Source organism: Siphateles boraxobius, unplaced genomic scaffold (assembly GCF_051911475.1).
Source record: "Siphateles boraxobius isolate OS27281-9 unplaced genomic scaffold, OSU_SipBor_1 8, whole genome shotgun sequence".
Classification (NCBI taxonomy): Eukaryota; Metazoa; Chordata; class Actinopteri; order Cypriniformes; family Leuciscidae; genus Siphateles; species Siphateles boraxobius.
Window position 1 is genome coordinate 4923031 of NW_027509208.1, and position 27591 is coordinate 4950621.

Consider the following 27591-nt stretch of genomic DNA (forward strand, 5'->3'; position numbering starts at 1 on the left):
AAATCCTCTGGATAGATTTCTGTCGGCATTGAGAGTTTTCTGTGTGGCCATTCTGCAAACGTAATTTTATTGATTGATTTTTTATTCAAAGCCATTTCTGCTTATACTTGGCCCATGTCAGGGGTCACCATTTAAAGCCCTTGTTTGACTAGCTACTAGAGACACGATCAGCACTTGGATTTTGTTTTTTGTAGTCTGTAAATACATTTCTCGTTGTACAGTGATAATTTTTGTGAAAGTTGTTCTAAGATATTAGAATAAATATTGAATATTGATTGCCTGGTTCTTCAACGATAGTCTAATTCATGTCTCCTTTCACTGTAGGGTTTTGGGTTTCTAAAGCCACCTCCTACAAGCAGAAAAAAGTCCATTGCTCCCTAAACGGGGTACTGAACAGGGATAGAGAGAGGTTCATGTCTGCACGTATAAGTGCATATTGAACCACTGTCGATACAATACCCTGGACCTTGAGTGAAGTTGCTGTGCCTCGCACGGCTCAGGGTTTCAAGCACTCTTTCACAAATCAAGGGCTTTGCCCAAATTAAATTTTTTATCTTCATTTTTTTTTGATAGAGAGGATACAATAGAAAGAAACATGATTGCGGTGACAACTTTCAATCCAATTTATCCTCTTTATCCTAGTTCCTGCTCTGACGTGGAGTGAACTCCAAGGTTGCATGAGCCACGCGGCTGTGCCCTCCTCTTTACCTTATACAGCATTGTTGCACATAAAATTGACTCTCCACAACATTTGCATTCCATCAAAATTAGTTTAGGCACAATCCATCATGCTAGAAACAGAATGACAAACAATTAATACCCACAGGATGAGACAATGCTAGACTCACAAGCTAAAGGTTGAATGTAGGCCTGTAATTTGTACAGCAATTACAAACAATACAAAACGCACCCGTTTCTCAATATTGTATACTCAATTTTAGATCCCACATCTGTTAAATAGTTACATACACATATAAAGTTCTAAAAAGTAGACATCAAGTGCAGTGTTTAAACCTTGTGTTCAGGTCATTTTTGTTCTGTTTTCATTAAACAAATGCTTTAAACAAATACACAACCCTTATTTGAAGAACCAGTTCACCATGGCTTATATATAATTATACACAAAAAATATAGTTATTAATTGGCCAATAATTCACAAGCCAAATCCTGTCTGTCTTAAATGGAAAAAAATAGTTCATTTTACTCTTATATTAGGGTCATTCGAGGAGGATCTGACCTTCAAAACATGTTGCCTGTGTTCTTTAAGACAAAGATTTTTTGTTTGTATCCGAGCATCCAAGACCCTACAACCTGTCATTCCTTTATTCAGTCTCCTTTCCAGTTTGAGTAACCATTCCTATTGAAACTAATTTATACTACCCGCCTCAGTCTTTCTTAGAAGATCAATAAAACGATCTTTGACTAAATTCATTGTGTCTTTTAAGAAGTATCTGTTTATCAGTAAGATTGAATTGCCCTAAATTACACTTATCTTGGTAGCATGAAATTATAATGCACTTGAATAAAGCATCTAGCAGATAACAAATGTGCGATAATTAAATTAATCTACGTATCTTTTAATATTGTTTTGTGTATAATATTCAAAACATTTCCATGTGCTGTGTGAATGAACAATAACTGAGCGCAATTCATTTCAGTGTAAGGCTAAAATTAGAAAAGTCATTTTTACAATTCTTGCACACAAAATACTGATATTTTTTAGCACATTGTCCTAGTTATGTCTTTAGCTATTTATCAGAAGAAAAACAATTATATCCTATAGATGTTGCAAAGAGTCTAACAGAACAACACTAATCAAAATATACACAGGTGACTCACTTTATACAAACTCCTGATGGTCAAAAAGGAAAAACCTTTTAAGGCAGAATGAATGTCTACAACCACTCTAATGCTAGGATCATCTCTTAAAATAAGTTTTAGCGGAGCCAAACAGAGGCGCTTTCGTTTTTCAAACCACATCATATGTGCGTGTGTTTGATCCGTTTTATTGGAAAATTCTCATAAACAAAACAATGGCACAGCAGTATACAAATCTGGAAACATGCAATGTAGGCAGAACTCTCTGTGTTTCTGTGTAACACCATTACACAGTAAAAACAGACTTGTCTGCAGCTAAGTGGGACACAGCACGCACTCAAGGAGGTTCCCAATGAAGTGCATCCTGCACGGTAAGCTTCTGTATGTGTTCTTCAGCATTAAAAGCAATATAAGTAGGTAGTACAGTAACACAAGGATGCCAATGTGTGTGATATAGTGCTTGCATAATTGTGATATAGTTATTTGGTTTGTTTCGTTTGATCGTGTACTACAAATATCAAAGCTAGTGGTGCTCTCAGACAAAACTACCATAAATAATTCTTAACCACAATTAATAACACACAAGAATGTGTTTGATTGGACTTAAAGTGGTAATATTAACATCATGGATTTAGAAATCAGAGAGACCAAAACTATCTAAGGACATATTAAAACCGTACTGTTGGAAAAGTGAAGGGATACAATGACTAATTCTAGTACATTTTCAATCATTTGTCGTCTCGTGTTCTGCGCAGGTAAATGTTTTGGATGCCCTATGGTTCATGCGAAGATTCTTTTCCAGTTAAGAATGATTCAAACCTTTCTTATTGCTTATGGGCCATGTTTTTTTTGTGTATATGTAGAGTCCAGACCGGTTCAGGCTTGTCTAATTTTGGAAGGGGTGTAGCTTTTATCCACGGACTCATCCTGTAGGAACATGTGCAGGCAGCGCTCATTTTGGGCCAATGGATGACCAGCCACTCTGGAAAATCAGACGACAAAAGGCACATTAACCATTATAAAAATATAAAAATATTGAGTGAGTGAGTGAGTGTGAGAGAGAGAGAGAGCGAGAGAGAGCGAGAGAGAGAGAGAGAGAGAGAGAGAGAGAGGAAACAACTTTGACCCCAATCAACATGCAACTCTTAGATATTATTAGGAGGCTGTGACGTTTCCCTGCATCCCTTTTCAGATCATAAATCATCCATCTTGAAATCAGAGCGATAATATCAAAATTTAATTACGCATATCTTTAAAAAAAGTAGAATGAGCCATCATGCTAATTAAACTAATTGTTTAGCTTCCAATGGAATAAAAAAGGACCCTCACACCTCTAAAATTACATGATGCTCATGATGTTATAAGTCAAGATAACAGAGAATCATTTTCAGGTTTGGGAGAGGTAATATAACATGCTGTACAAATCCACACACACACATAGTCGAGAAGTATGATGGGCATGCGTCCCCCTTCCCCAGGTGCTATTAGTACCGAACAATGATATTTAATTCAGGAATTTTTGGTTGAAGAAAAAAACCCATCTTAATTACTTCCATATCCTTTCTTTCTTCAAACCTAATTTACAGCTGTTCGGCTCGTATTAAAATTCAAACAGGTAGAGCCGGCACATTTGCACATGAAACAAAGATAATGGCAAAGTCTGCAATCACAGCAAATAATTACAATCGAACTGTAACTTTTATTGTTTCAGTCGTCGGGGGAACGGCACCTCGGATCAAAAATAAGCAGGAGTGCACACAACATCTTGTAGGGAAAAGGTATGCATGCCTGTAATTTCACTTGCAATTATCATAAATTACACATCAAAAATAAAACAAATGTAAAAAGTAAAGCTGGTGCACTTGTGGCCTCTCATCAGTTTTGATCATTCTGTAGGTAATTATGAGAGAAGGAAAAAAAAGTGTGAGGGAAGACATCAGATGACACAAAGGCTGGCAAGTGTATGTTTTTCTCTTTCACTGAAGTACCTTAACCTAAAAACTCCAAATTAGCGGAAAGAGGAAAAACTCTTGTGTTATGTTATCATGATAACTGCTTCACTCTTCTTTATAAAAACAGTTCAGATGTGCTGAGGCCAAATGAAGTTAGCAGGAAGGACATCCAGTAGAGGACTATGTAAATCTTGTCATATCAACATTAACTCAAATGCACTTAAGAACAAAATCGTTCTAAAACAAAATGGTGGGCATAAAGATTCTGCAATACGACAATCTAACAGTATAATGGTGCTAGCATCTCCAAAGTCATGAGTTTTTGATAGAAGAATCTGTCAAATGAACAAAATGTACTTAGTCTGTAAAAATAAACCTGTCAACTGTCAAATTTGAAGTTAATTTTGGCCCGTTTGGTGAATTTTGTGATGTACAGTGATTTAGATTAATTGTCTTTTCCTACTCGCATGGTTCAACTGAATGTGAAGGTAAACCCAAAGATGAATGCTTCTGGTAAAGTTGTCAGGAGGATCTTGTGACTCACTTGTTGAGGAAATGTTCTAGGCCTTGCCGCCGTTCTTCGATGAAAGAGTCGTCAAATATACCATCATCCCCACGGAATGGGAGCTGCCTGAACAGAGCTTTTCCAGGAAGAGGAGGAACTACCACCTGTTTGAAATATAAGCCCTTCATTCACGTTACATACATCTCCAAATGCAATCATAGGTCTCTTACAATCACTTCAAACGTCATTACCTGAACTACAGAATCATTTCCAATCCAATGATTGAAAAAACAAATAAAAAAAACATTACTACTTGATACTTCCATGTATCTAATTGAACTCGACCTTTACAACAAGTCTGATAGTATGCAGTAGGATCGAAGGATGATAAAATGCCTCAATCTGAGCATTGTTCCAACCAAACCAACACTACTATTTCACTCATCCATCCTTCACCTTGCTTTCCCTCTCCAGCTCTCCTCTCAGCCACTCAAAGTCGCTGTATCTCCTCCGGACACGTGACTCCTTCAGCTTGAATATGGGGAGGTTTGTCTGTGGAGAAAAAGAACGGACAAACAACATCAGAAACATCACATCAATCTCAGATTAAGAGAGGCAGTTTAAAAAAAAAAAGACCTACATCTTTTATAAAAGTAGTTTGAAAACCTTTGAAACTTGAAAACAGTTTGAAAGACTGACAGTGCAGCTGAACAGCATCAATACTTCAATGAAACCCAGTTCAGCATTAGAGTAAAGCATTAAATAAATAGGTAAAGTCCACAAAAAGGCCCACTGAGACACTAAAACAGGGTCACTGGAGAGGCAGATGTTTATGAAATAAAAGAACAGCCCGATGACAGCATTCAAGGAGAAGCTGAAGAGGCAAAAGGCAGCGCAAGTAACGAACACACAGATGGGAATAAAAGTACAGATCAATACTCCTACACTGGCTGATTTGCCCGACGCAGACTCGAAAAAGATGAATACATGGTGGAAGAGACAGTAAGTTAAATGAATAAATGAATGTGTGCTTTGGGGACAAAGTCTCATGTGGGCCCTAATTGGACAGGAAGAGTTGAAATGTTCATCGATCCTCAGTTACCCCAAGACCATTCCTCTTTCCATCGCTCACTCTCCCTCCATCTCTTCAGCTGTTTGGAAGTCATGTTTTTAGCCTTGAGAGGGTCCCTTCAGAAAACGTAGCTCTCTCCACACAATGAGGAACATTGATGAAATACCCACTACTTCAGCCCCCCCCCCCCCCCCCATCTCTATTCTTTCAATCTTTATCCATCTCTGCTTGTTTCCCCTTCTCTATCAATCTGACCCATATCTGTTTTTCTTCTAATTTTATTAAACAATGTTTCACTGAAGGTGTGCTCATTAATTTTTTGTCATGGTGTTAGAAGTAAGTCGTCATTAAATTAAGGAAGCTAAAGTGTCCATTAATAGAGAAGATAAGTAATACAATTAGTTGTATTTAGCTGATCATGTGACCCGACCCACGTAGAATAAAATCCCTTTTTTAGATGGGGGACATGACAGGAGTCTCACGTGAGTGAATAATTTGTAACATTACTAAATTACTGATTGTACCTTTTAATCTTCACTACCGTTTAAAAGTTTGTGGTATTTGAGATTTTTTGAAGAAAAAATTTTTTATACTTTTATTTAGAAAAGATGTACTAAATTGATCAGGTGTCAGGAAAGACATTTATAATGTTACAAAAAAATTCAATTTAAAATGAATGCGGTTCTTTTGAACTTTCTATTCATAAAAAAATATTCTACAAAACTGTCAGTTTTCACAAAATATTAAGCAGCACAAACAAATAATGAATTAAGTTCTCTTTCGCTTATGCACTTGAACAGAAACATAAATCTCACTAAATTATATCAAAATGCCCATCTTGGTGAGTATCCTAGTAAAAACAGTTGGTTATGGCTAAAGTGAACGTAAAGAGTTATAAAACACGCATGTATCAGTATATTGGATATGCACCTCTTACAGGTGACAGCAGCATAATATTGCTATGGGTTTTAATATTAATCAAATAAAAGACAAACATTTTTTTGCTTATTGTACCTGAAAACTACTGTTAGACCTACCTGAAAAACGGTTTATTCATATGTATCTTTGTTCTGTTGAATTTTTGTAGGCCTGTTGAATGCTAAATGGACCCAATCTATCTTCAATATAGATTTGATGATGCAGCAATAAACTAGCTAGCATATACCATAATGCATGCGGTGCATCCTTAATAAATTACATTTTTATATATGCCTATGTATTAAAATATGAAGCTGTACAGGCTCCGCCCTCTTCTGGAAAGATTTTGTCATTTTGCACCAACACGAGTAAACAATGAAAGAAATTTTAATTCTGAAATGTATATCTTCTAATCTTTTCATTTAAGTTTCATTTTTATTTGCAGTAACCCAATTAATAATTTCTCTAACCTTCCTATGTGAATTTTTACAACCCTTGGACATTCCTTCAACCCACGCGGTCATTTGAGAAAGGGATTAACTCAACAGCTATGAGATCAGGGTAACTGCAGTGCTGAGGAAGCATTTAGAAGCAACCTTGCTGAGGTGCTTGCTAATACTGTGTGAATGGCTGGACCACTGGGTTTAGGTTCCACTAAGTAAGCAGGTCTAAAGAAGTTAATCCCCATGTCAATTGATCACGGTAACAGGTAATTTAATACACACACTCATGACAATAATGTCATAGTTTCGGGACTATTATGTGGTGTGCAGTCACACTGGAGGAAGAGTTAGTTATTGAACAGGATTAGTTCTTAGGCCAAGGGTGAAAGCCCATTTATCTAGAAAATTTCTTAAAATGCACACACAGAAATGATAAGGACTTATGAAGGTGTCAATAGGTCAGGTTTTGTTTCTTTTTCACTCTACGGCTTAAGTTTTGTGTTAACAAGGTGAAAGAGGGGAGAAGATAAAAAAAAAAAATTCCAAATAAGTTCGTCATCTATTCCCCTTACTGCAAAATAAGAAATTTGTCAGCCTTACATCATCTTCTAATAGAGGAGCTATTTTGAAGGCATTCAGGGCAAGGCACAATACATCAATGAAAACAAAGTCAATGGTCAATAATAGATAACTTATGGAATATTATTATATTTTAAATATCCCTGCAGCACTTGGCAAAGGACAAGCTTACCAATTCTACAGGTGGTTTTAAAAAGTGGCCAATATTCTATCCTCACTGATATACTATGGGCGGTTGAATTCCCTTCTTCCAACTGTAACTGAAACTGATATAATACACTACTGAAGACAAGCTATTTGTGTGCCAATTTGACAATTTCCGTGTATTTTTGTCAGTCAGACAGGAATGTTCTATGCAACGGTTATTGCATAGTCACAAAACTCCACTGTGAATAAGTGTGGAGCCATCTGAATGCATGAGTTTTGTAACTGAGGTGCCATGCAAATTTATTTCTATGGTTGTCCACATGAGAAAAAAAAATTACCATCCGAATAGGGCTTAAATTGTACAATTAATTTACATTGTGCATAAACGTCGGTTATAATGAAAAGTTTCGCGAATCGCGAGCGTGCAAAAACTCTATGAATTTTTCGAATTAATGACAATTCAGGGGCGGCAATTGCTTGAATTATGGGTTCATTATTATTCTTAATGAAAAACAAAACTAACCCTTTATAGGTTCCCTATTAGAATTTGGTTTAAATCCAAAATATTGCCAAATGGGCGCTTTTATGTTACACTTTGAAACCAAATCTTCCGCCATAGTCTTGTCAGTCAGCTCAGCTGGCCTCACTCTCGTCATTTGATAAATTAAATCTGACTCCTGTTGCTGATCTGTGCTACGACTCTTGTTTAGCTCATGTTGAATTATGCAGACGTGTTCAGTTATTAATTATAGCGTCTGTTCTCTGAACCTGAACTAAATTATTTTTATTACTATTAAAAAAAAATTGAAACAACATTGCCGCAATGGGCAAGTGATGTAATAGGTGCGCGGCTGAACACAGTGTAACACCGACTATCGCAGCAAGCCTACTAAGCACTTGTAAAAACACAATGTAAATAGAAACCTTTGAAGCTCAGAGTGCGCTCAGCGGGTGCTGAATATATATATGTACTCTATACTAACAGTACTGCAGAAATGCTGGTATCATCAACTTTTTTTTATTTTTTCTTAGTACCGGGCATTTGACATTCCTACAACAAGGGTCAAAAATCTTTATTAATAGATGTATCAATTTCTGTGTAGAAATAAAATAATTATGCAGCCATCTTTCTTAAGTCATTTTCCTCCACCTGTAATTTGGCGCCAAATCTCAGGGAAATACTGAAGTACTGGCTGCTAAAAAATCAGCTTTGCCATCACATAATAAACACATAATATTTTAAAATACAAAACATTTATTTTCAATTGTTAAACTCTTTTATTGATTGCTTGCCAAAAACTGCGTGCCTGACGAAATACAAAAGTAATATTACACAACAAGCTGCATGATTATCACATCAATCATGTCCCTAGTGCAAACTTCACAGGAACAGTTACATGCTATAGTTTACTACTTTAGGGGGTTGTTCAAATCCCTCACACCAAGTATGAGCAAAAGTAATAGTGACGCTTGCAAGCACCACTAATTACACTTCAACCAAAATGCTGTGACGAGAGCAGTGTTGTATTTGTGTGCGTGTGCGAAGAGAAAGGAGGGGTGCATCACACTGTGTACAGCTGCAGATGTAAACTCCAAAGAGTTTGACTGTCCTCCCCTCACTGCTAATGATCTCAATCAAACCTGAGACAAGCAAACAAAACAGCCCAACAAAGGGCCTGATTACCGTGGCAACCAAAGTTAACCACACAGACGGAAGCCCTTACACATCAAACACTCAATGAGCAGATGAAAACAGCCCAATTCATTAAGACAGCAGCCTTGCGCTGCGGCTAAGACGGGGCTTTTCAAGAGGTCCATCAATACCTGTGAGCATACTGGAGAGGGGAACGGTATGACATGATTAAACTGGCAGGTAATGAGACTCAGTGTTAGACGAGACGATCAAATGCTTACAGACTCTCTGATGGTCAGCTATGTTCTCTTGGGTGGTTTTTATGTTAATTCTGTAAGCTCCGTGGGATATTTAATGATGTCTGTTTTTTAATTCTCTCTAGTTGGTCACTAACAGGACTCATTACAAACAAAGCCTTCTCATCATAAATCATAACACTGCGGCAAAACTTATGCATCAAGTAATAAAAGCTGTCTTCCATGTTAATCAGAGTTTTTGACAGTTGTACATGTGGGAAATCAACATTGATGATCGCTTGGTTTCTATTTGTTTAAACTCAGTAGCCCTGCCCACAGTGAAAGCTAACTGGTGCAAAATCCTGCTCTACATAGCTGTATTAAAATGAAATATGTTCTGATCGGCTAAGAGTATGTCGCGCAACATCACATTCAGTGTGACAAGGCAAATAGCTTGTTGCTGGAAACTTAATGCATTATCTTGTTAGGTCACAGCAAAAACTACAATTTAATGATACATTTAAAATTCAGTGCTGTTCAAAAGTTTGGGGTCAGTAAGAATTTTGGTTGTTGTTTCGAAAGCAATTAATACTTTTTTTTTTAGCAAGCACAATAAATTGATCAAAAGTGACAGCATTTATTTGTAATATAAATATGTTGTAAATTCCCAGTAGTGCACAAAACAATGAAATTTTAAAAGCAAACATAAGTTCACAACACAACGAAATTAAGCCACAACAAATTGGAAAATGTACAACACAACGAAATAACGCCGCAACACAACGGAAATGCTCCAGACCACTGGAGGGCTTTCGGAGCGCGCTAAATCTTGGTCAGCAGTCTAAAAAATTTGTCAACACACCATGATTAGTTTTAACAGTATGTAGCTAACCATTGCATATCGACATTTATTCATTCAAAATCACCTACGTGTATTATAGCTGCCTTTATACTCTAGAATGCTCTGACTCGCTACCACAGCGCATGATCCCTGAAGGGGAACGTCTGCAAATTCATCCAAGTTGTGAAAACGTATAATTTGTATTAATTAAAATTACTTTTAACGTTAAAAAATAGAAATGTTCAAAATCCAAAGCTTTGAATGTAGACTAACTTTTTTTTAGTAAATTTCTGTAAAAGTTTTTTTTTACCTTTTATCATGTTTCAAAGGTTGTAGTTCCTATTAACCAGACTGACTTACAACAGGTGAAATTGGGCCAATAAGCTATTGCCCTGTATGCACAGTACACAAGTTGTTTTCTATAAAAACATTAGGCCTATTGTAATTCACCTAAAGGTTTTTATTTTCATGTCCCAAAGCTTGTGGTAGGTTCCTAGTGACCAGACTGATTTATTACAGGTGAAATTGTGCCAATGCCTTCCTGTAATTCTGCAATTCACCAAATGGTTTTTATTTAATCAAATTATATTATAATGATACGTTTAAACCACTTGGTGAAATTGACAGACGTTCCCTTAAAGATCATGTGCTGTGAAAATATCATGCTCTAGAAAACAGTTATTTTAAATTGCAAGAATATTTTACAACATTACCACATTTTTGATCAAATAAATGCAGGCATGCTTAGCATAGGAGACTTGTTTAAAAAACAAAAAACATTTAAGATATCATACCAACTGCGAATTTTTACATTTTTCTTTCTTTAATAAAAAGTATATGCACAAACAGTCCTTTTGTTGGTCAGAATTGTGTCTACCTGAGCCATGCTGACCCACAGATTCTGTCTTCAAGATTTAGCAGGTATGGTCAAGATATCAATACATCATCTTCAAACTAGGTTAAAAAACAACCTAAAAAGGTCAAAATGAAAACAAAACAAACTGTAAAGAATGGGACTGAGTAAGAAAAAGTCAGAGAGAGAGAGTGAGCGAGACAGAGGGAGATACAGACTAGGTGCATTTTACGCACAACACCCAAAAATAGCCAATTGTGTGAAAGGTGCACTAAAAGCGCTCTTTCTTTTAGTCACTCTTCCGCACTGTTAAAAGCTTCCACATGGCTTATGCCAATATGAGGAGATGGCAGAATCCCGGTCTCTCTCCTCTTTTTTAGATGCATGTGTGTGCTGGGGACAATGGTGTAGCCTCATTAGGAGGAGAGAGAGGGCAGTGAAAAAACAGCCGAGAGAGGTCACCTCACCCAGCGTAAGGGCTCTGTGCTGGCTATGCATTAGCTTTTAGCGAGTCGGATCAAGTCAAGTTTAAGAGCGAGCATTTCATCTCTCCGCTCTGCTCTCTCTTTTTCAAAATAAAAGTAGCAAAAATGGAAGCACAATGCCATCTCATCGCATCATAGCTCCAAAGAGAAGAGGACAGAGGGACAATGAGAGCACTCGCGCCCCACCACCATCATCCCCCTCCGTGTTCTACACACAAGTCGCTCTCTCTCTCACACACACACACATGCACGCAAACACACCCACCATCCCAACACCCTCACTCTGGCAAAAAGCTGCCCCCTGTCTTTGTTCCAATAGCATCAACTCCCACTTTTGATACTGTCATCTCAAGTAGGATATGGTAGCCTTGATACAATATGCTGCCCATTACCATTAAAATAGTTGTCGGGGAGGATGCTGTAGACTTTGGATTACACTTGACTGGGACTGACAACCAGGCAAGCAAGCCATTTTTAGTAATGGCAGAAAGGGAGAGCAAGAGAGAGGGCTTTTTGGAAATGGGGAAAAAAAGATTTAAAGGGGGATGCCGAGGAGGAGGAGGTGGTGAAGAAGGGAGTGAAAGATGGATAGGGAAAGAGAGTGTTGTATACAAAAACGCAGAAAGGGGGGGCTGAGGATTCTCCTGTCTGTAAACAGCATTGAATCCCATAGTCCTCCCTCAGATGGTTTTCGTGCAAACTCAGTGGTCTCATCATGTCACTCAACTTTAGCACTGTAAACACAATATGGATTTTAAAAGAACAAACAGAGCTTATATCAGCATACTGCAAGTCTTTATCTGTGTTCATGCTTATGTGCTGCGGTCATGTGAATATGAGCTCTAAATGTGTGTGACAAACCCAATAAAACTATTCCAAGAATGCGTCAAAGTTGCATAATCCATAAAGTGAAAGATTGTAAATATTCAGTTGCTTAAGGTACTAAAGTTACTTTCTTTATATTATGAGATAAAGCAACTGTTCTCTATTTTAACCTTTTTTTCATGAGCAAAAGATGATACTTGTCACACTGGGAAATTAGGCAGAAAACAGACCTTAAAGATATAGTTCACTCAAAAATTCTGTCATTTACTCACCCTAATGTTGTTCCAATCCCGTTTGACTTTCTTTCTTTAGCAAAACACAAAAGGAAAGATTCTGAATTATTGTACTGCTCTCACTTTCCCATACAAGTACAATGAATGGGGACTGAGGCTTTCAGGCTTCAAAGAGAATGCAAAAGCACCATGAAAGTAGCATAAAAGTGGTCCACACAACTCGTGTGGTACATTTTCATGACTTCTGAAGTATATGATGCACAGTAATAAAAATCCAACTTCTATTTTGCTAGACACACTCTATTTGAAAGGTAGAATAAAAGACAAAAAAAAAGAGTAAGTAAAATCAACTTAAAAAATGAATGAGCAACTTTAAATTTTAAATTGTGAAAACTTATGTCAAGTTTGGTGGTGAAGGTAGGCTATTGAACATGCTCCGTTTGATCACTGATTCCCAGCAAAACCATCTGAGGCAGAACCATTCCTCCTTGCAATCACTTAAAATCTATGTAGCGTTTTTGAGGTTTTATTTTTAGTCACCATTAGCATGAATAGTGTTCAATTTGTTTAGGTTTGTTCAATTAAATATCAATAACTGCTAAGGAGTTTTGAGTTTAATGGACTTCAGGGACATACAACTGTGAGACCTTGTTTCTTAAAAGTTAGAATAGTACTTTATTCAAGTTTAGAAAACTCAAAAATGCTTTGCAGCTGGTTGCTTAATTTTTTTTAAGTCAACCCAGTGTAAGCTTTGTGTGAGCAACAGACACAATTTAGGTTAACTTCTGCAACTAGATCATTGAGTCAGTAGCACGTTTCATTACAGATTTGCGCAAAACATTTTCGATATTTTCAAAATGTCGATAAAAAACTATTGCGAAATTAGGGTGTTTCCATTAACCGATGTTATGTGACTGAAACATAATTTTTACCTCTAGCGATAAGTCATTCCAAAAATCATGGCAATGGATGTTGGTAGGTTTACATATATCCCAGCCACCACACTAGCCATTATTTTTAATCAAAGGAGACGTAGGCATGTTATCCAAGCATTAATGGCAATGAAAGCCCCTTGGGAGCAGCTGCGTATGAGGCGTTTCTGGGTATTTCTCCCTCATATCTGCTTCAAAGTCTTGATTGTGGTATTTCTTAGTGGTTTAGAATCCAGTATTCCCGTAATTCTTTTGTCTTTTATGAGTTATGAAACATACTTATGCACAAACATACTTCGCCATCTACGTCAGGTGACCTGTAAATGCGCAAAAAAGTGCCCAAAAATCATCTGGACAAAATCATCTGATAAAGATGCCCACAAATCAGATATTGCCACTGCTCACATGAACGTGCCAAAGAGAGCTAGGGCAGATGTCAAGATTTTTATTGAACAATGGCTTAAATATTGGTCTGTTCCTCACACAAAGCTATCATATGATTCCATAAAACTTGGAATATAGTGCACAGGTATGGATAACTTTTATGATGCTTTTTTTTTTTCATTGTGGAACTTTAGTCCTGATTTATAATGTTGAAAATATTTACCTTTTGCATTCAATGGAAGAAAGAAAATAATACAAGCTTGGAATGTACTGAGGGTAAATTAATTTGACCTTTTACATCACAGATGAAAAAAAACAAACAAACAGAACTTTAAGAATCATGCACTAACTGAACTGAGGAAGAGATATGCCCATCCTGAGACGAGACCAGGAGGAGATGACGGGGGATGGGCACGTTTTGTGCCATCCAGTGGGGGGTTTGGCAGGGGGTTAAGACGAGGTCTGCACCCCCATAGTCATTCACACGTTCCACTCTTAAAGAAGGGATTAAGCTCCTTCTCCAAGACACACACACACAAATATGGCTTGGCTTCTTTCTCTCACTCTCCATGCCAGGATCATCTATGGGATGTGGGATATGACGATGGAAAGGATAATGGTTGGCCACTGAGCAAAAAAGAGAAAGTGTGCATGGATGGTGCGAAAGAGCCTAAAAGAAAGATAGTGCCCTTGGCACACAAAAGCATGTAATCAACACAGGCAGTGTTACTATGACCAATACAAACAGAATCTCTTTATCTCCTCGCATTGTTGCGATTGGACTACTTCAGAAGCAAATCAAAAGTTGACAGCTCCGCTCTTTCTCTCTGTCTTGAGGGCTAGAGCGAGAGAGCGATAGCGTGAGAGGGATGTGTGGGGTGTTCCCTTATGCAAAACAGGGTCACCCCCGACTCCGAGACACAATAATACTGATTACACGCATATGCTAATTATTATACGCTAATCAAGTACAGTAGCTTTAGATTTGGGCTAATGGTAGGCGCTGGCTCACTCTGTGGGTAGGAGTAAGCTAAAAATACTATAGGAAAGCTGGGAAGACAGTGGCCTATTAGCAGATGCAACAGCACCTGTCACAACTTATCAGTTGTGGAAAATGACTGCTTAGTACAGTAAGGGGATGTGACAATGTCTTGTCTTCGCCTCTGCCTCCTTTAGGCAAGAGCTTCGTTTTTAAAAGTATAGCATTTCAAAGGAGAATTTAGGCTATTTAGGGAAGAAAAAGTGGGAAGAGTTTCAACAACAACATCAGAGTCTGATGAGCATTTAGTCATTCGTCAAAACTTCTGAAGGTAAGAGGACTTCAAGAAGGATGGTTACAAATGTATCAAGAATAGAATTCTAGACCAACACACAACTGTGAACTGAATTTTTTCTCCACCAGTTTCATGCAATGTCTCAATGTTAAGCTGCAGGGACAGCACGTGCCTTGCTCAAGTGCACAATAGTCAGTCAGTGCAACCTTTTGTTGACCAACCCAAATCTTTAACCACTTGGATGACTTCTAGAACACCAACCCTAACTAGGCCACACACATACACCAAGGTCAAATGTTACAAATGTAACGTTCACATAGACAGTAATTTGCAGTAACAAATGCAGTTAACGTATTTGAAGTCATTTCAAATATGAAGTATCGAGTGTTATGTTGAAAAACTAAATAGAAACACTAGAAGACGAGAAAATTCCACCAAAGAGTCAAGGACAGTTGACATAGCATTAAATCTGAAACTTAAAAAAAAAGGAACATTTTTTAAACCATCTTTAGATGCAAACTGGGGTAAATGATGTGTGTGTGTTTTTCTTTGTAAAGATAACTTTTGCCGCATGTAAGTCTTTGTATTTGACGGAGAAAATATATATTACGGAAGAGTAAAATGAATGAAGGTCAAAGTTAAATCAATTGTTCCCATTTTTAAAAACGTTCACAATACTGTATTATACGATTACTTTACTATCTGCAAGTATAAAGATGTTTTGCTTTTGGAGGAATATTTAAAATTTGCACAGTTTAGTTGTCCATTCATAGCATCTCTGGATATCTGAATTACATAACACTTTTTTTTACCATAATGTTGGAGATAAGCCAAAAAAAAAAGAGAAGAGGGTTGTATGCTATTTGGGCTGTCAGTCATTTATCTGTCTCAAGGTCCAATCCATGCATAACAGTACACACACAAAGAAATGCAAAACAGATGAAGTATGTCTTTCTGTCACTATTCTAAACTTCCTCTAACATTCCAAATAAGTTAGCCAACAAATCACAATTGTAAGCGAGGCTTGACAATAACACCCGCCAACCCGCAGGTGGATTTACGCAACTTTAGTGGGTTGAATTTTATATATAATATATACAATTTTCAATTGTAGTCTTTTAAAAAGGCACCTGAAATAATAAACTAAGTGCAATGTAGTGTTGTCAAAAATATCGTTTTTTCGATACATATCGATACTGAAATGATTTCAATATTCATTTTCCGCAAAAACTATCCCGACAGATGCTCGCTGACGACCCACCGGCGTCGGCTTGGAGTGTCCCACTCTCAGCCTTTAAAGTGACAGCAGCTGCCTAATTATGAGATATTAAAAATATCTATATGGCAGTTTCTTCCATGGTATCAATGTCAAAATTGTGGCCAGTGAAAATGCTGAGAGGCTAGTAACTTTGGAAAACCACTAGTAGTAGCCATAGTGGTTGGTGAGCAAAAAAGTTAATGTCAAGCCCTGATTGTAAGCATTTTGTCAGTGGAAATATCAGAAAGATGATTCATGTCTTAGGAATGCCACGTGTAAGTGAGGGAAATTTGACAATAAACTGGATTTACTTAGTGTATTCAGATGAATTTTATCATGAGACAAATCCCTGAAACATGCAAGAAATCAATTCTGTTTAAGCTGGGTGCATGCACGGACAAGTATAAGGAACATTAATAAATAATGCATTTTAACTGGCAAACTGGCAAAAGGTTTCACTTAGTAAAGATGATGTGAACAGTACTTTAACTTCAACCAGGTTCATCATTATAAGCCCCATTATCTTGTCCTTGCACATAGGGGTGTGGTCACACAAACTATCTACACAAACATATCTAACGTTAAACAGCTTAAAACTCTTGTCTTAAAACTCTTATTCTCATGTCATTTGTAGACATCCCTACTAAACTAAGGACTGCACTGCACAACATAGGTTAGTTGATCATTACAATGTCAGGCTTACAAAGGTTTTAAGGTCAGTGTCAAAAAGAATAATTAATTGATTTGATTTCTATACAATTAAGTTACAGTGAATTGAATTACAGCTTCAGGTACATCTCCCTTTGTGTTACACAGAAGAAAGGAAGTTATATGGGTTTGCTAAATATGAGGGTCTGTAAATGATGACAGTTTTCATTTCTGAGGGAACCATTGCGAGCAACTAAGCAGAGACTTGCAGTCCGATTTTTTTGATAAATCAAAATAAAGACGAAAACAGTTACGTTGTCATGGAAATATTTATCAAACCATCAAGATAAATAAAGCTATACCTCGACTCACGAGTAAATAGAAGTCGTGGCATTATTAACAGAAATAAACCACACTGTGATATGTAGCATTAGCACGTCTTTCAATCAAGTGTATTTAAGCATTAGTAAGATCAGTGTGTGGTTGTCTGGTCTAACAGTTAGTCGGGCCAGCTTTGGCTGCTCACCTTCAGTCTGATCTCATATGTCGTGAACCTGTTACGACCGACGCCAACCGTCTCGGGGTTGGAAACATCAATCTCTAGAAAATTACTCGGCGGCCCATACGCATCGTTCAGGTTTTGTGGTTTAGTATACAGCCTTCTCGTATCTGCTATGGCCTCAGCCATCGCTTACCGTCACAGGTTTGAGCAAACAAGCAGCTATCGATTGCACTTCCGATCAGCTGAGGAAACAGCTGACATGTGACATACCAACATGGTCACGTGGCAATATCCTTAGACTTTGATTGGATAAAAGCTGTCATGGCTTGTGAGGTTGAGAATGTTATAGGTTAAAAATGGCTATTTATAACCTTCAGTAGAGTAATGCGTTTTATTCAGTCATGTGCCAATATTATTAGTTGTTACTTATATTTATAAAGATATATTTATTATGTAGATGTAACGTGCTTGCTACATTACATATTTCTTATGTGACTTATATAAACCCGAAAGAGCAACATTTATAGCAGTTCATCGCAACGGGATATCAAGGTGTCAGTGTAAGGAGCTCAATAAAGTTATTAGGTTTTGAATCAACATGGCGGCATACGCGTCGCGGTGTCCAACGCGATGTCTTTTAAGATTTATATTAAAAAAGACAAGTTTGTCGAAAGGAGTTTGGTGTGAAGTGTTGAGGGCAGGTAGAGGTGAGCACAAACATTCTTCAGTCATAATATGGTCAGTGCCGATAACACGTAAAAACACCGGGAAATCGTTTACGTCATAATTCTTTAGGTAACAACTCTGGTCAAGTTATAACAACAACAACAACAATAATAGTAGTAAAAAGAATAATAATAAATTATTATTTTATTATAAAAGTAATAACTATGTTGTAGATCAGATTATTAACTTGCGTAGTTATTACTTTTAAAATATTGTAATTATATTGTAATTATTATTTGTAATATTCTAAAAATAAATGTGGTGTTTAATTGATTAACTTTTTATTGTGCAGTAGAAATATTTAGTATATAAGAACACATTTCTTGAACTTCCCTCAAATGTTAAGTCTTTTAAGTTTAAATGTTCTATATATCATATAATCCTTCAAACTTGTAAATTAGGCTATGCAACGAATAACACTTTTCTAAGGCAGTATGACTTTTTTTGATTAAGCATTTTGTGTTTTGTGTTTATTTTATTATAATGTATATTTGTTATATATTATAAAATTACAAATTATTTATTAATTATAATATATATTTTTTAAAACACTAGACCATATGGCCACTTGTGTGTTTTATTTACCTGATACAAATAGTTCACCCAAAAAAATTTAAATTCTGTCATCATTTACTCATGCTAAAATTAATCCAAACTTGTACTGCATGTCATTCTTTCTTTCGTGGAACACGAAAGCAGATGTTTGACAGAACGCTTTTCACTGCCGTCATTGCATCTTTTTCCATACTCGTATTTTTCTTTCTTCTGGGTAAACTGTCCCCTTATGCAATGCGGTGCTTACTGATCTTTTTTTCAAGAAAAAAAAAATAGTTGTCACACGTAATAGCTATTTTACGAATCTATTGTTTTGCGTTTATCAAATACAACATGCAACTTAATCAACTTGATGTGCATTAGGGATGCACCGAAATTCTGGAGGATCTTGGCCAAAATCCCAAACCGAAAATGCTTTAAAAAATTATTTATTTTAATTTTAAATTGGCTTATTTCTGTATAATTGTATTAATATTAGACATTTAAATGAAATTCATTAATTTTAATGATACTGAATTTAAAAAATACAAGCCAATATATGACAATAATGTCGTGTTTTTCATTTGACATAATTTCTTCAGGACTGCAATGTTTTATTCTACTTTCACTTGGTTTTACCATATTTTTAAGTTCTGAGGTGGGGATAGGGATGTTGGTATAGCCTGTCATCACTCTGTAGTGTGTGGGGGGGGGTATATAAACACATAATTGATAAATACAGTATAACAAAGTTACTAATAAAGTAAGTTCTAACTGTAGTGTATTCAGGTAGAGACATGTAATATATATATATATATATATATATATATATATATCGTGAGTGTGTGTGTATGTAAGTTTCTTTATTCTGCTAACTAAAAATAAGATATTTGAAGAATGCTTGTAATCAGACAGTTGACATTGACTTCCATAGTAGGGGAAAAAATACTATGGACGTCAATGGGGCCTATCAACTGTTTGGTTACTGACATTCTTCAAAATATCTTTTGTGTTCAGCAGAAGAAAGAAACTCATACAGGTTTGGAACAACATAATTTTTATTTTTGGTTTATTTAATAAATTAGTATTTATTAAGTGTATCATGTGAAATAAGCGCTAAAATATTGCTTACTACTGTATATACAAGTCAGATACATGTTTAACAACTGCCATATTTTTTTTCTTAAGGGTGTTCAACATTGCCTGCAGGACAAACATCTACATCAGCTCCTTGGACTGCCCGTGTCGGACTCATCAGCCACTATGACAGTCTTGTCCTCTCCGGTTCGCTGCGAGAGGACACTCAACAGAGAGCTGCTCTTCTTCAATTAGAACAGTTAAACAGAGTGATGACAGGCTATACCAACATCCCTATCCCTCGACCTAAAGACTGCTCACAGATTCAACCCACCTCAGAACTGGAGAATAAGGTAAAACCAAGTGAAAGTAGAATAAAACGTTGCAGTCCTGAAGAAATTATGTCAAATGAAAAAGAAGACAAAGATGTTAATGACACGCAGGAGGTATGGTTTGTGTGCCAAACAGTGCATTCTGACAATGTTTACGGTGAAAAAAAAAAAACATAGCAGTCCAACTTTCAGACAGACCCCAGCACTTGCACTGGGCCATTGCCTAATTTGCTGTGGGCCTGTTATTTGTAGGTCAAAGCAGCTTCAGCCTGTTTGTGTTTGTGGGGGTGGAGAGTGGGAGGAAAGACCAGACCAAGCAGTTGCTGGATCACAGCACAGCCCCCTACTGAGTCAGGACACCCCATCTATCCCTCTTTTCAGTAATGAGGGGTCGCCATTGTCTGGGAGAGAGATTCCCAGCTCCAGTTTTAATGTTGGGAAATAAACACAAACATGTGCGGCGATGTGCTCTAGTGTTGATTAGTTAGGACAAAAAGGGCACTTCATTAGGTGAATTGAACAGTGCAAAGCAAGGAATGAATCATTTGTAATAAATTAATCACTATTAAGCAAAGATGTTATTTCCAAAAAATCTAATTCCAAGTCATTGTTTATCTTAAGCATTACCTGAGCAAACAACAGTTCATTTGTTGAGTTAAAGAGAACAGAGCTTTTCTACCTAAGAGTGTTGGCATGTGAACTTTTTCCCCTTGGCTGCATCCTGTGAAAGTATAGAGCATGACTCCACCTTGTGGACCCATCCCTCACAAGGCCTGTGTCCTCTCTCGCTCAGTGTCTTCACTGTGTTTGTCCACTCTACCGTGACTGGACCACTGCCACCAGCCACAATAACGAGCTACAGAGTTCTGAAAGTCAGTGAGAAGTCACACGCTGTCATCCAAGAACGCTGAGCCTCACTGCTCAAACAGCATTCGCCCCTCTGAAAACAATCAGAGAGGATGAGGTGAATACGGGGATAAGGATGTCGGCTCACTGTCTTTCCTGAATGATCAATTGTCTGCAGACACAGACAGTTTTGGGCTGGATCATCAAACGCTTTGTACTCTGAAAGTTGAATGCATTGCAGATATTGTTTGGAAACTTTAAATCAAGGGGACTCTTAATCATTTAAATTGACAAGAGTTACCTGAAAATGTTACAGTCTGTGAACCTCAAAATATTTTTCAGATGTGAGCTATGTAGGCTAAAATGTGCTAAAATTAAGCTTTTTAAAGTATTGAGGAAGATGATTATATTTGCTATCATTTTACAGGAGTCCCCAAAGCCACATCCCCCACACGGTTACTATATTCATGGTGATGTTGGTAAGTTTCAGTTCATTTTTAGACATAATCTGTCATTTTAAACATGCATATATTGAGTTTGGAGGGACTGGGCTGGACTTTATATTGGAGTGGCCATTAATGCTTATTCTGTTTTCCGTTTTATAATCAACAGGCACTGGAAAAACCATGCTGATGAATCTTTTTTACTCATTTGTGGAAAACCGAAGAAAAACAAGGGTTCATTTCAATGGATTCATGTTAGATGTACATAGAAGTAAGTTCTGACCAGGGTGACCTGTTTTCAAATGTGTGGATACATGAACGGTTCTCGAACACGGGACGGTTGTCATTTGCAGTACCGTTTTAAAAGTTTGGGGTCTGTAAGATTTTTTAAATGTTACTGAAAGAAGTTTCTTGTGCTCACCTAGGCTGCATTTATTTGATACATAAAAAATTTGTAATATTGCAAAATATTATTACAATTTAAAATAAATGTTCTATTTTAATATGCTAAAATGTAATTTACTCCTTTGATGGCAAAGCTGAATTTTCAGCATCATTACTCCAGACTTTAGTGTCTCATGATCCTTCAGAAATCATTCTAATATGATGATTTGGTGTTTAAGAAACATTTCTTTTGTTTTCAACTGTGATAATAATGATTAATATTTCTTTCAGTTTTCCTTGTTGAATAGAAAGTTCAAAAGAACATTTATTTGAAATGGAAATCAACAATATCAATTCAGTTTTCAAAATCAATTGAAAATCAATTTAATGCATCTTCACTAAATTTAAATAAATGCTGACCCCAAACCTCATTCCATATTATGCAATAAATAGTAGTTAACTTTTTGTTTTCTTGAATGAATAGCAATCAAGGAAAATAACTGCATAAAGCAGAATAGTTTGTTGCTTTTACCCTGGGATTAAAATAGTTTTTTTTATTTAAGTTTTGAGAGACTTTGCCTTTATTTGTATAGATTTTAATTTGTGCATTCCATTCAGGGATCCACAAACTGAAACTGAGCCTGCCGAAGCGGCGGATCGGCAAAATGACAATGTATGACCCCATCTTTCCCGTTGCCATGGAGATCGCAAAGGAAACCTGTCTCATATGCTTTGATGAGTTTCAGGTGAGGGCAAGAGTAGGGAAATTGAGAGGGTGAAGAGTTTTGAAAAATTGTTTAAAGATTTTAATGCACATTCACTGTGTGTTGTGTGTGTTTGTGCATGGGTGAAGGGATACCACAGAAAATCCCAAATATACCGCTGTAAGTAAGAATTAGCATGCTGATGGTATTTTTATGATGATGTTGTTTATCTGACCAGAGTGTCGACCAGCACTTCATAGATATAAGTCTTGCTTATTTTGGAGCCATCTAGTGGAGTCACTTTCACACAAAGTTGAAAACACATGCTGGGGCCACAGACAATCGAGATGAGAAAAAAAGCTAGAAATACACAGAAAACCTTTGGTATGGTAAAGTCACCTTTACCGTGACTGTTCCCTGCTGGTGGAATGATCTGCCTAACTCAACCAGAGCTGCTGAGTCCATAGCCAGCATCTTTTTCGGCTGCACTTGATCCAGTAATACTAACACATTCTATTCTATTTTTTATTTTAAAAAATTACATACACCCCGTTAGATTAAACTGAAAAGGGTCATAGCACTTGCATATTGTTGTCTGACTGTTAGTTTAACTGCTTCTATTATTCTCATTTGTAAGTCGCTTTGGATAAAAGTGTCGGCTAAATGAATAAATGTAAAATAAAAGGATGAGGCAAATTAAATCTCAGAGGTACATTTTTGAAGATTTAAACCCATCATCAGCCCATTTCTGAATCTGTAATAAATATTTTTGTCCCGGTGCTCGTTCCCTCACTGCTTAAGGATGAAGGGCTGCTCTTTTTATTAATGGCTTTTAAATTGAAATGCTGATCACATTCGTTTTATTCATTTAGTTTCGGATCTCGTTATAGTCTGGATTCTGGAGGCTCACCTTCAATCTGCTTGCCAATCGTCGCTAGCAGCAATATGGAAGGCACACACATTTTGTTTATGATGCATAGATGAGGAGCTGACAGCCCCTTACCAATCAGGAGCCACTGCCACTTAAGCATGCAAATGAAGCATCGAGTTTCACTCGGCCCCTCTTGCTTCCTTGAGTGAGGGGTAATGGAGAGCGACTATGGCGGGTCACATGCATCCATGCCTCTTAAATGCTAATGAAATTTCTCCATTCTCTTCATTAGTCCGGCTTCATTATCAGTAATTTGTAGCCTTCCCCTTTTGTCCCTCTCCACTCCCTTAATGAATGCAAGGTATTGAGAGAAGGACCAAGAGAGATATAGAAAGAGGAAGAGCAAGCAGAAACCGCTTGAGGTATTGTCTCAGACCCCTGTCAGTCCCCGGGGTGAAATTACTCATCGCCGGAGTTGTGTAAGTAAAGGTTTAAGATCAAAAGAGTGCAATTTGGCACCCGTGTGCGCCACACAAAAGTGACTCTTTGCTGGCATAATTGGATGCTCATTTGAATATCCGCACCGTTGTTTTCACTGTCGTTCACAACAACCCCACACAGAGGGCTTTCTTGCACTCACCCAGGCAATCAATACTCAGAGACTAAAAGTGTGTGTGTGTGTATACACACGCGTACATGAGTGTCGCGGTGCCTGCGTGACAAACAAAAAACAAATACAGGACGGATGAAAAGGTCATAATTAAATGACTCCTTTGAAATGAAGAAGAGAAGAGGACGGTTAAAGGAAATGTGATCCAATTTATGCCGTAGCACCTCGTCTTTGTAACAGACCACCCTTCTGACAACACTTGCACGCCCTCCACCTTGCCCCACGTAAGGCCGCTATAGACGTTGCTAATTGGGTTTGATGGGCCCGAAGGTTTAATATGCAAAAAAGGGAAACACTTCAATATAAGAAAAACAACATATGCTGGGGGTATGGCAGTCATAAGTGTGTCCTTCTAAGAATAGTAGAGCTCAGTAAAAGAGGAGATCTTCTGCATGACAAAAACATCCCCGGCCCTCAAATTTAGCTCCTCGCTGCCAGATATGCAAATGCTAATAAAGTATCAATGCAAAACAAGGAGAAATTTTGCTTTTGACTAAATGCATTTCAACCCTGAAAAAGTAGCAGAAACATGGGAGATGATGAGAGCGGACCATGGTCGATTGCGTTATTGACTAAAGGGCTCCTTTTGTCAGGGGAGGGTCAGCAGCCCGTGTTGCTGCAGATGTGTGTGAGGCAACAGCTCGCTGCTGTGAAAAAGGCAACGTTTAAATGATAATAATGAATGATGATGATGAAAATGATAATAATGAAAGAACCACTCATCCTCTCGCTTCTGAGATTCAGGGACAGCCATGCCAGGCCCTCAAGAGCACAATGGGGCTGCATGTGTGTGTGTGTGCGAGTGTATGTATTTGTCTCTGTGTGGCCATCTGGCTGTCATTGTGCCACTGATTTTACCTCGAAACACTGTTTATTTATTTATGTATTCAATTATTTACCTTTTTCAGTGCTTTGGCCACTTGTCCTTGTCTCTGTGTGGCCATTTTACAGTCAGGTGGAGTGGCTTTGTGTCTGTCCTGCTTCTGTGTGCGAGCGCGTTGGGGAGGGTGATGTCAAAGGACCTTGGCCGAGGCCGAGGTTTTAAAATGTAACGACACCTGGTTTTCGCTTATTCATTCGCATGTACACGCATAAGTACACATGTATGCGCACAATTGTGGTAATTAGCTCAAGGCAGAGGAAGGGCAAAGAGGACAGAGTTGCACCTCGCTCATCTTCAGCTGATACACAGTCACCTGCGCCTGCTCCCATAGTGTCTGACGGTCCTGCCTAGAGGACAGAACGGAAACAACAGCAGCTATAGGCTGCTTTAAAGTCAACATGAGATGAAAACCAAACCTATTTTTTGTATTAATACGCATTCATTTAATACACCAGTTTGGCTTCAGACAATGAATTTGGGGCCATTAAATGCAGGTGAATTTGACCTATTCCTGTGAACTGAACTGATGGTATGCTGCTTTTTACACGAGGTGGAAAAAGGAAATTGCTGAATCAGATTATGTGCTGCCAAAATAAATCTTTCCTCAAAGTACAATGAATAATAATCACTTTTTTTCTTTGTTTTTCAGGTGCTGGATATAGCGGATGCTATGATTCTGAAACAGTTATTTGAGGGCTTGTTCAAGTGTGGAGTCGTGGTTGTGGCAACCTCAAACCGACCACCTGAAGGTGAGATGTCTGGGTAATGTCGAAGCAGTTTATGTGACTAACATAAAGTGGGGTTAAAACGTCTGGCTCCATGTTGGAAATCTGCAATAAAAATAAAATGTAATATTACCTGGGAAATCGACTGAAAATATATATAGAAAATGTAACTGTCATTACTTCATAACTTTTCACTTTTCTAAATTATATTTAAGTTTAAATAAATGATTTAAAAACATTTTTTTTAAATGAACTATAAAAGAAAAAGAAAACCATTAAATATAATGTTTGGGGTCAAAACAGGTATTTTAAATAATAATAATATCTCATTATATTACTGTTTTCTTGTATTTTTCATCAAATAAATGCAGAGTTGGTGAGTATAAGAGACTTTCGAAAACATTAAAAAAATCTTACCGACCCCAACTTTTTTAACTGTTGTTTAAAGAAATTTGTAATTCATCATAATTTTTTTGCGAACACATTCAAATTTGAGAGAAATCAAAGTAGTTTATTCCTTTCATTTCCTCCATCAATTTCCAGGGTTAAGAGTGTGTTTTCTGATACTGATCTGTCGCCTACATGACTCTTGTACTTTTTCACCTTGTATTGTTCTCTACCAACTTCTCAACAATAGACCGCCGTACTTTTCTCACTCTCCTCAGTCTTTGTACGGCCTGAAAGTAAAACATGTTCTTAAACTACACGTCCATCTCGTGTTCTAATCCAGTTCTGGACCGTCTCGTGTGTCAGTCTCGTGTTTCTTCTTTTTTACTCTTTTCTAAAGTTCACCTCTCCTTTTAGTCACTCCTTGGTTAATCTGTGTATTTTGATGCCATGATGTTTGAGGTCTATTGATAATCGGCATAAAGTCTTTCACTCCTTTTCTGCTTTTTTATTGCTCTCTCCCTCTCTCGCATACACTCAAACACCTGCTATTGGCTGCAACTAAGCTGAGATGTGTTATTCTGAAACACAATGATGACTGCATCCCTCTGAACTTTAAACCCTTCTTTTTGGTGTTGCTTGAGGAATAATTCACCCAAATTTTTAATTCTGTCATTATTTTCTCCGCGTATGACTTTCTTTCATCTGTGGGACACAAGGGCAGTTATCTAGCAGAATGTCCAAGCTGTTGTTTTCCATACAATGAAAGTGAATGGTGACCAAAGCTGTTCTGGGAAAAAAGCAGCTTGGATAAACTTCTAAATATCTCCTTTTGTGTTCCACAGAAGAAAGTAAGTCATTCAGGTTTAGAATGACATGGGCGACATGTTTGGGTGACCTATCCCTTTAAATCATGTGGAAACTTCAACCTCACCGGCATCAAAGATTTGTTGCCTATACGCCGTTCTTTTGTAGGCAACTTTATTTGATATCCGCTTGATTGTGAGCAGTTACTCTTTTATCTCTTTCTACCGTTCCCACTCTTTTCTTCCTCTGCCTCATTGTTGATTCAATAGATGCCGTTTTTTGAAATTGCTGTGATGTTACATTAAACTGGAGAGCGAGAGTGATAAGGGTAGAGATAAGACAGTCCTTCTGCCTTTCTCTTCTCCGTCTCTGTCTTGGAGCGCTGCTAATGTCTCGTTGTATGAAGTGGCCTTGTGTGCAGAGTACAAAATGGTAAGCGGCAGTTACATAAAGAGACCCTCTCCTAACATTAACCAGCCACTGAGAACAAAGCTTACGCTAAAACTTAATAGCCATCTTATTCCATTTTAATTAGGTGACTAATGGATAGACTGGTACACATGAAAGATGGGAGGGAGAGAGATGGCACCAAGAGAGATTGCTCGTTTATTGAAATAAAGATGCTAGGCTGAAGAGGCTCGCATGTTTGAACTTGGATGTTCGT

General features: G+C 37.4%; 2 protein-coding genes across 3 annotated transcripts in view; one reads left to right on the forward strand and one right to left on the reverse strand.

Annotated features, from left to right (window-relative positions):
• Window positions 1-1990: 1990 nt before the first annotated feature.
• snx3 (sorting nexin 3) lies at window positions 1991-17828 on the reverse strand. Its single transcript, XM_077220105.1, has 4 exons — window positions 17563-17828; window positions 4732-4827; window positions 4315-4439; window positions 1991-2800 (listed from the first exon to the last, which is right to left on the reverse strand). The coding sequence occupies exons 1-4, from the start codon at window positions 17722-17724 to the stop codon at window positions 2695-2697; spliced, it is 489 nt and encodes a 162-aa protein (XP_077076220.1). The 5' UTR covers window positions 17725-17828; the 3' UTR covers window positions 1991-2694.
• Window positions 17829-17874: 46 nt separating this feature from the next.
• Window positions 17875-27591, forward strand: part of afg1lb (AFG1 like ATPase b) — a 31581-nt gene continuing 21864 nt past the window's right edge. The window contains exons 1-6 of one of the 2 annotated variants that reach the window (XM_077220095.1): window positions 17875-18245; window positions 19987-20228; window positions 21481-21532; window positions 21666-21767; window positions 22499-22626; window positions 25658-25757. In XM_077220095.1, the coding sequence (XP_077076210.1) occupies window positions 18137-18245; window positions 19987-20228; window positions 21481-21532; window positions 21666-21767; window positions 22499-22626; window positions 25658-25757 (733 nt within the window). In that variant the 5' untranslated portion in view covers window positions 17875-18136. The remainder of the gene's footprint in view (window positions 18246-19986; window positions 20229-21480; window positions 21533-21665; window positions 21768-22498; window positions 22627-25657; window positions 25758-27591) is intronic. The other variant, XM_077220096.1, reaches the window with a different exon arrangement.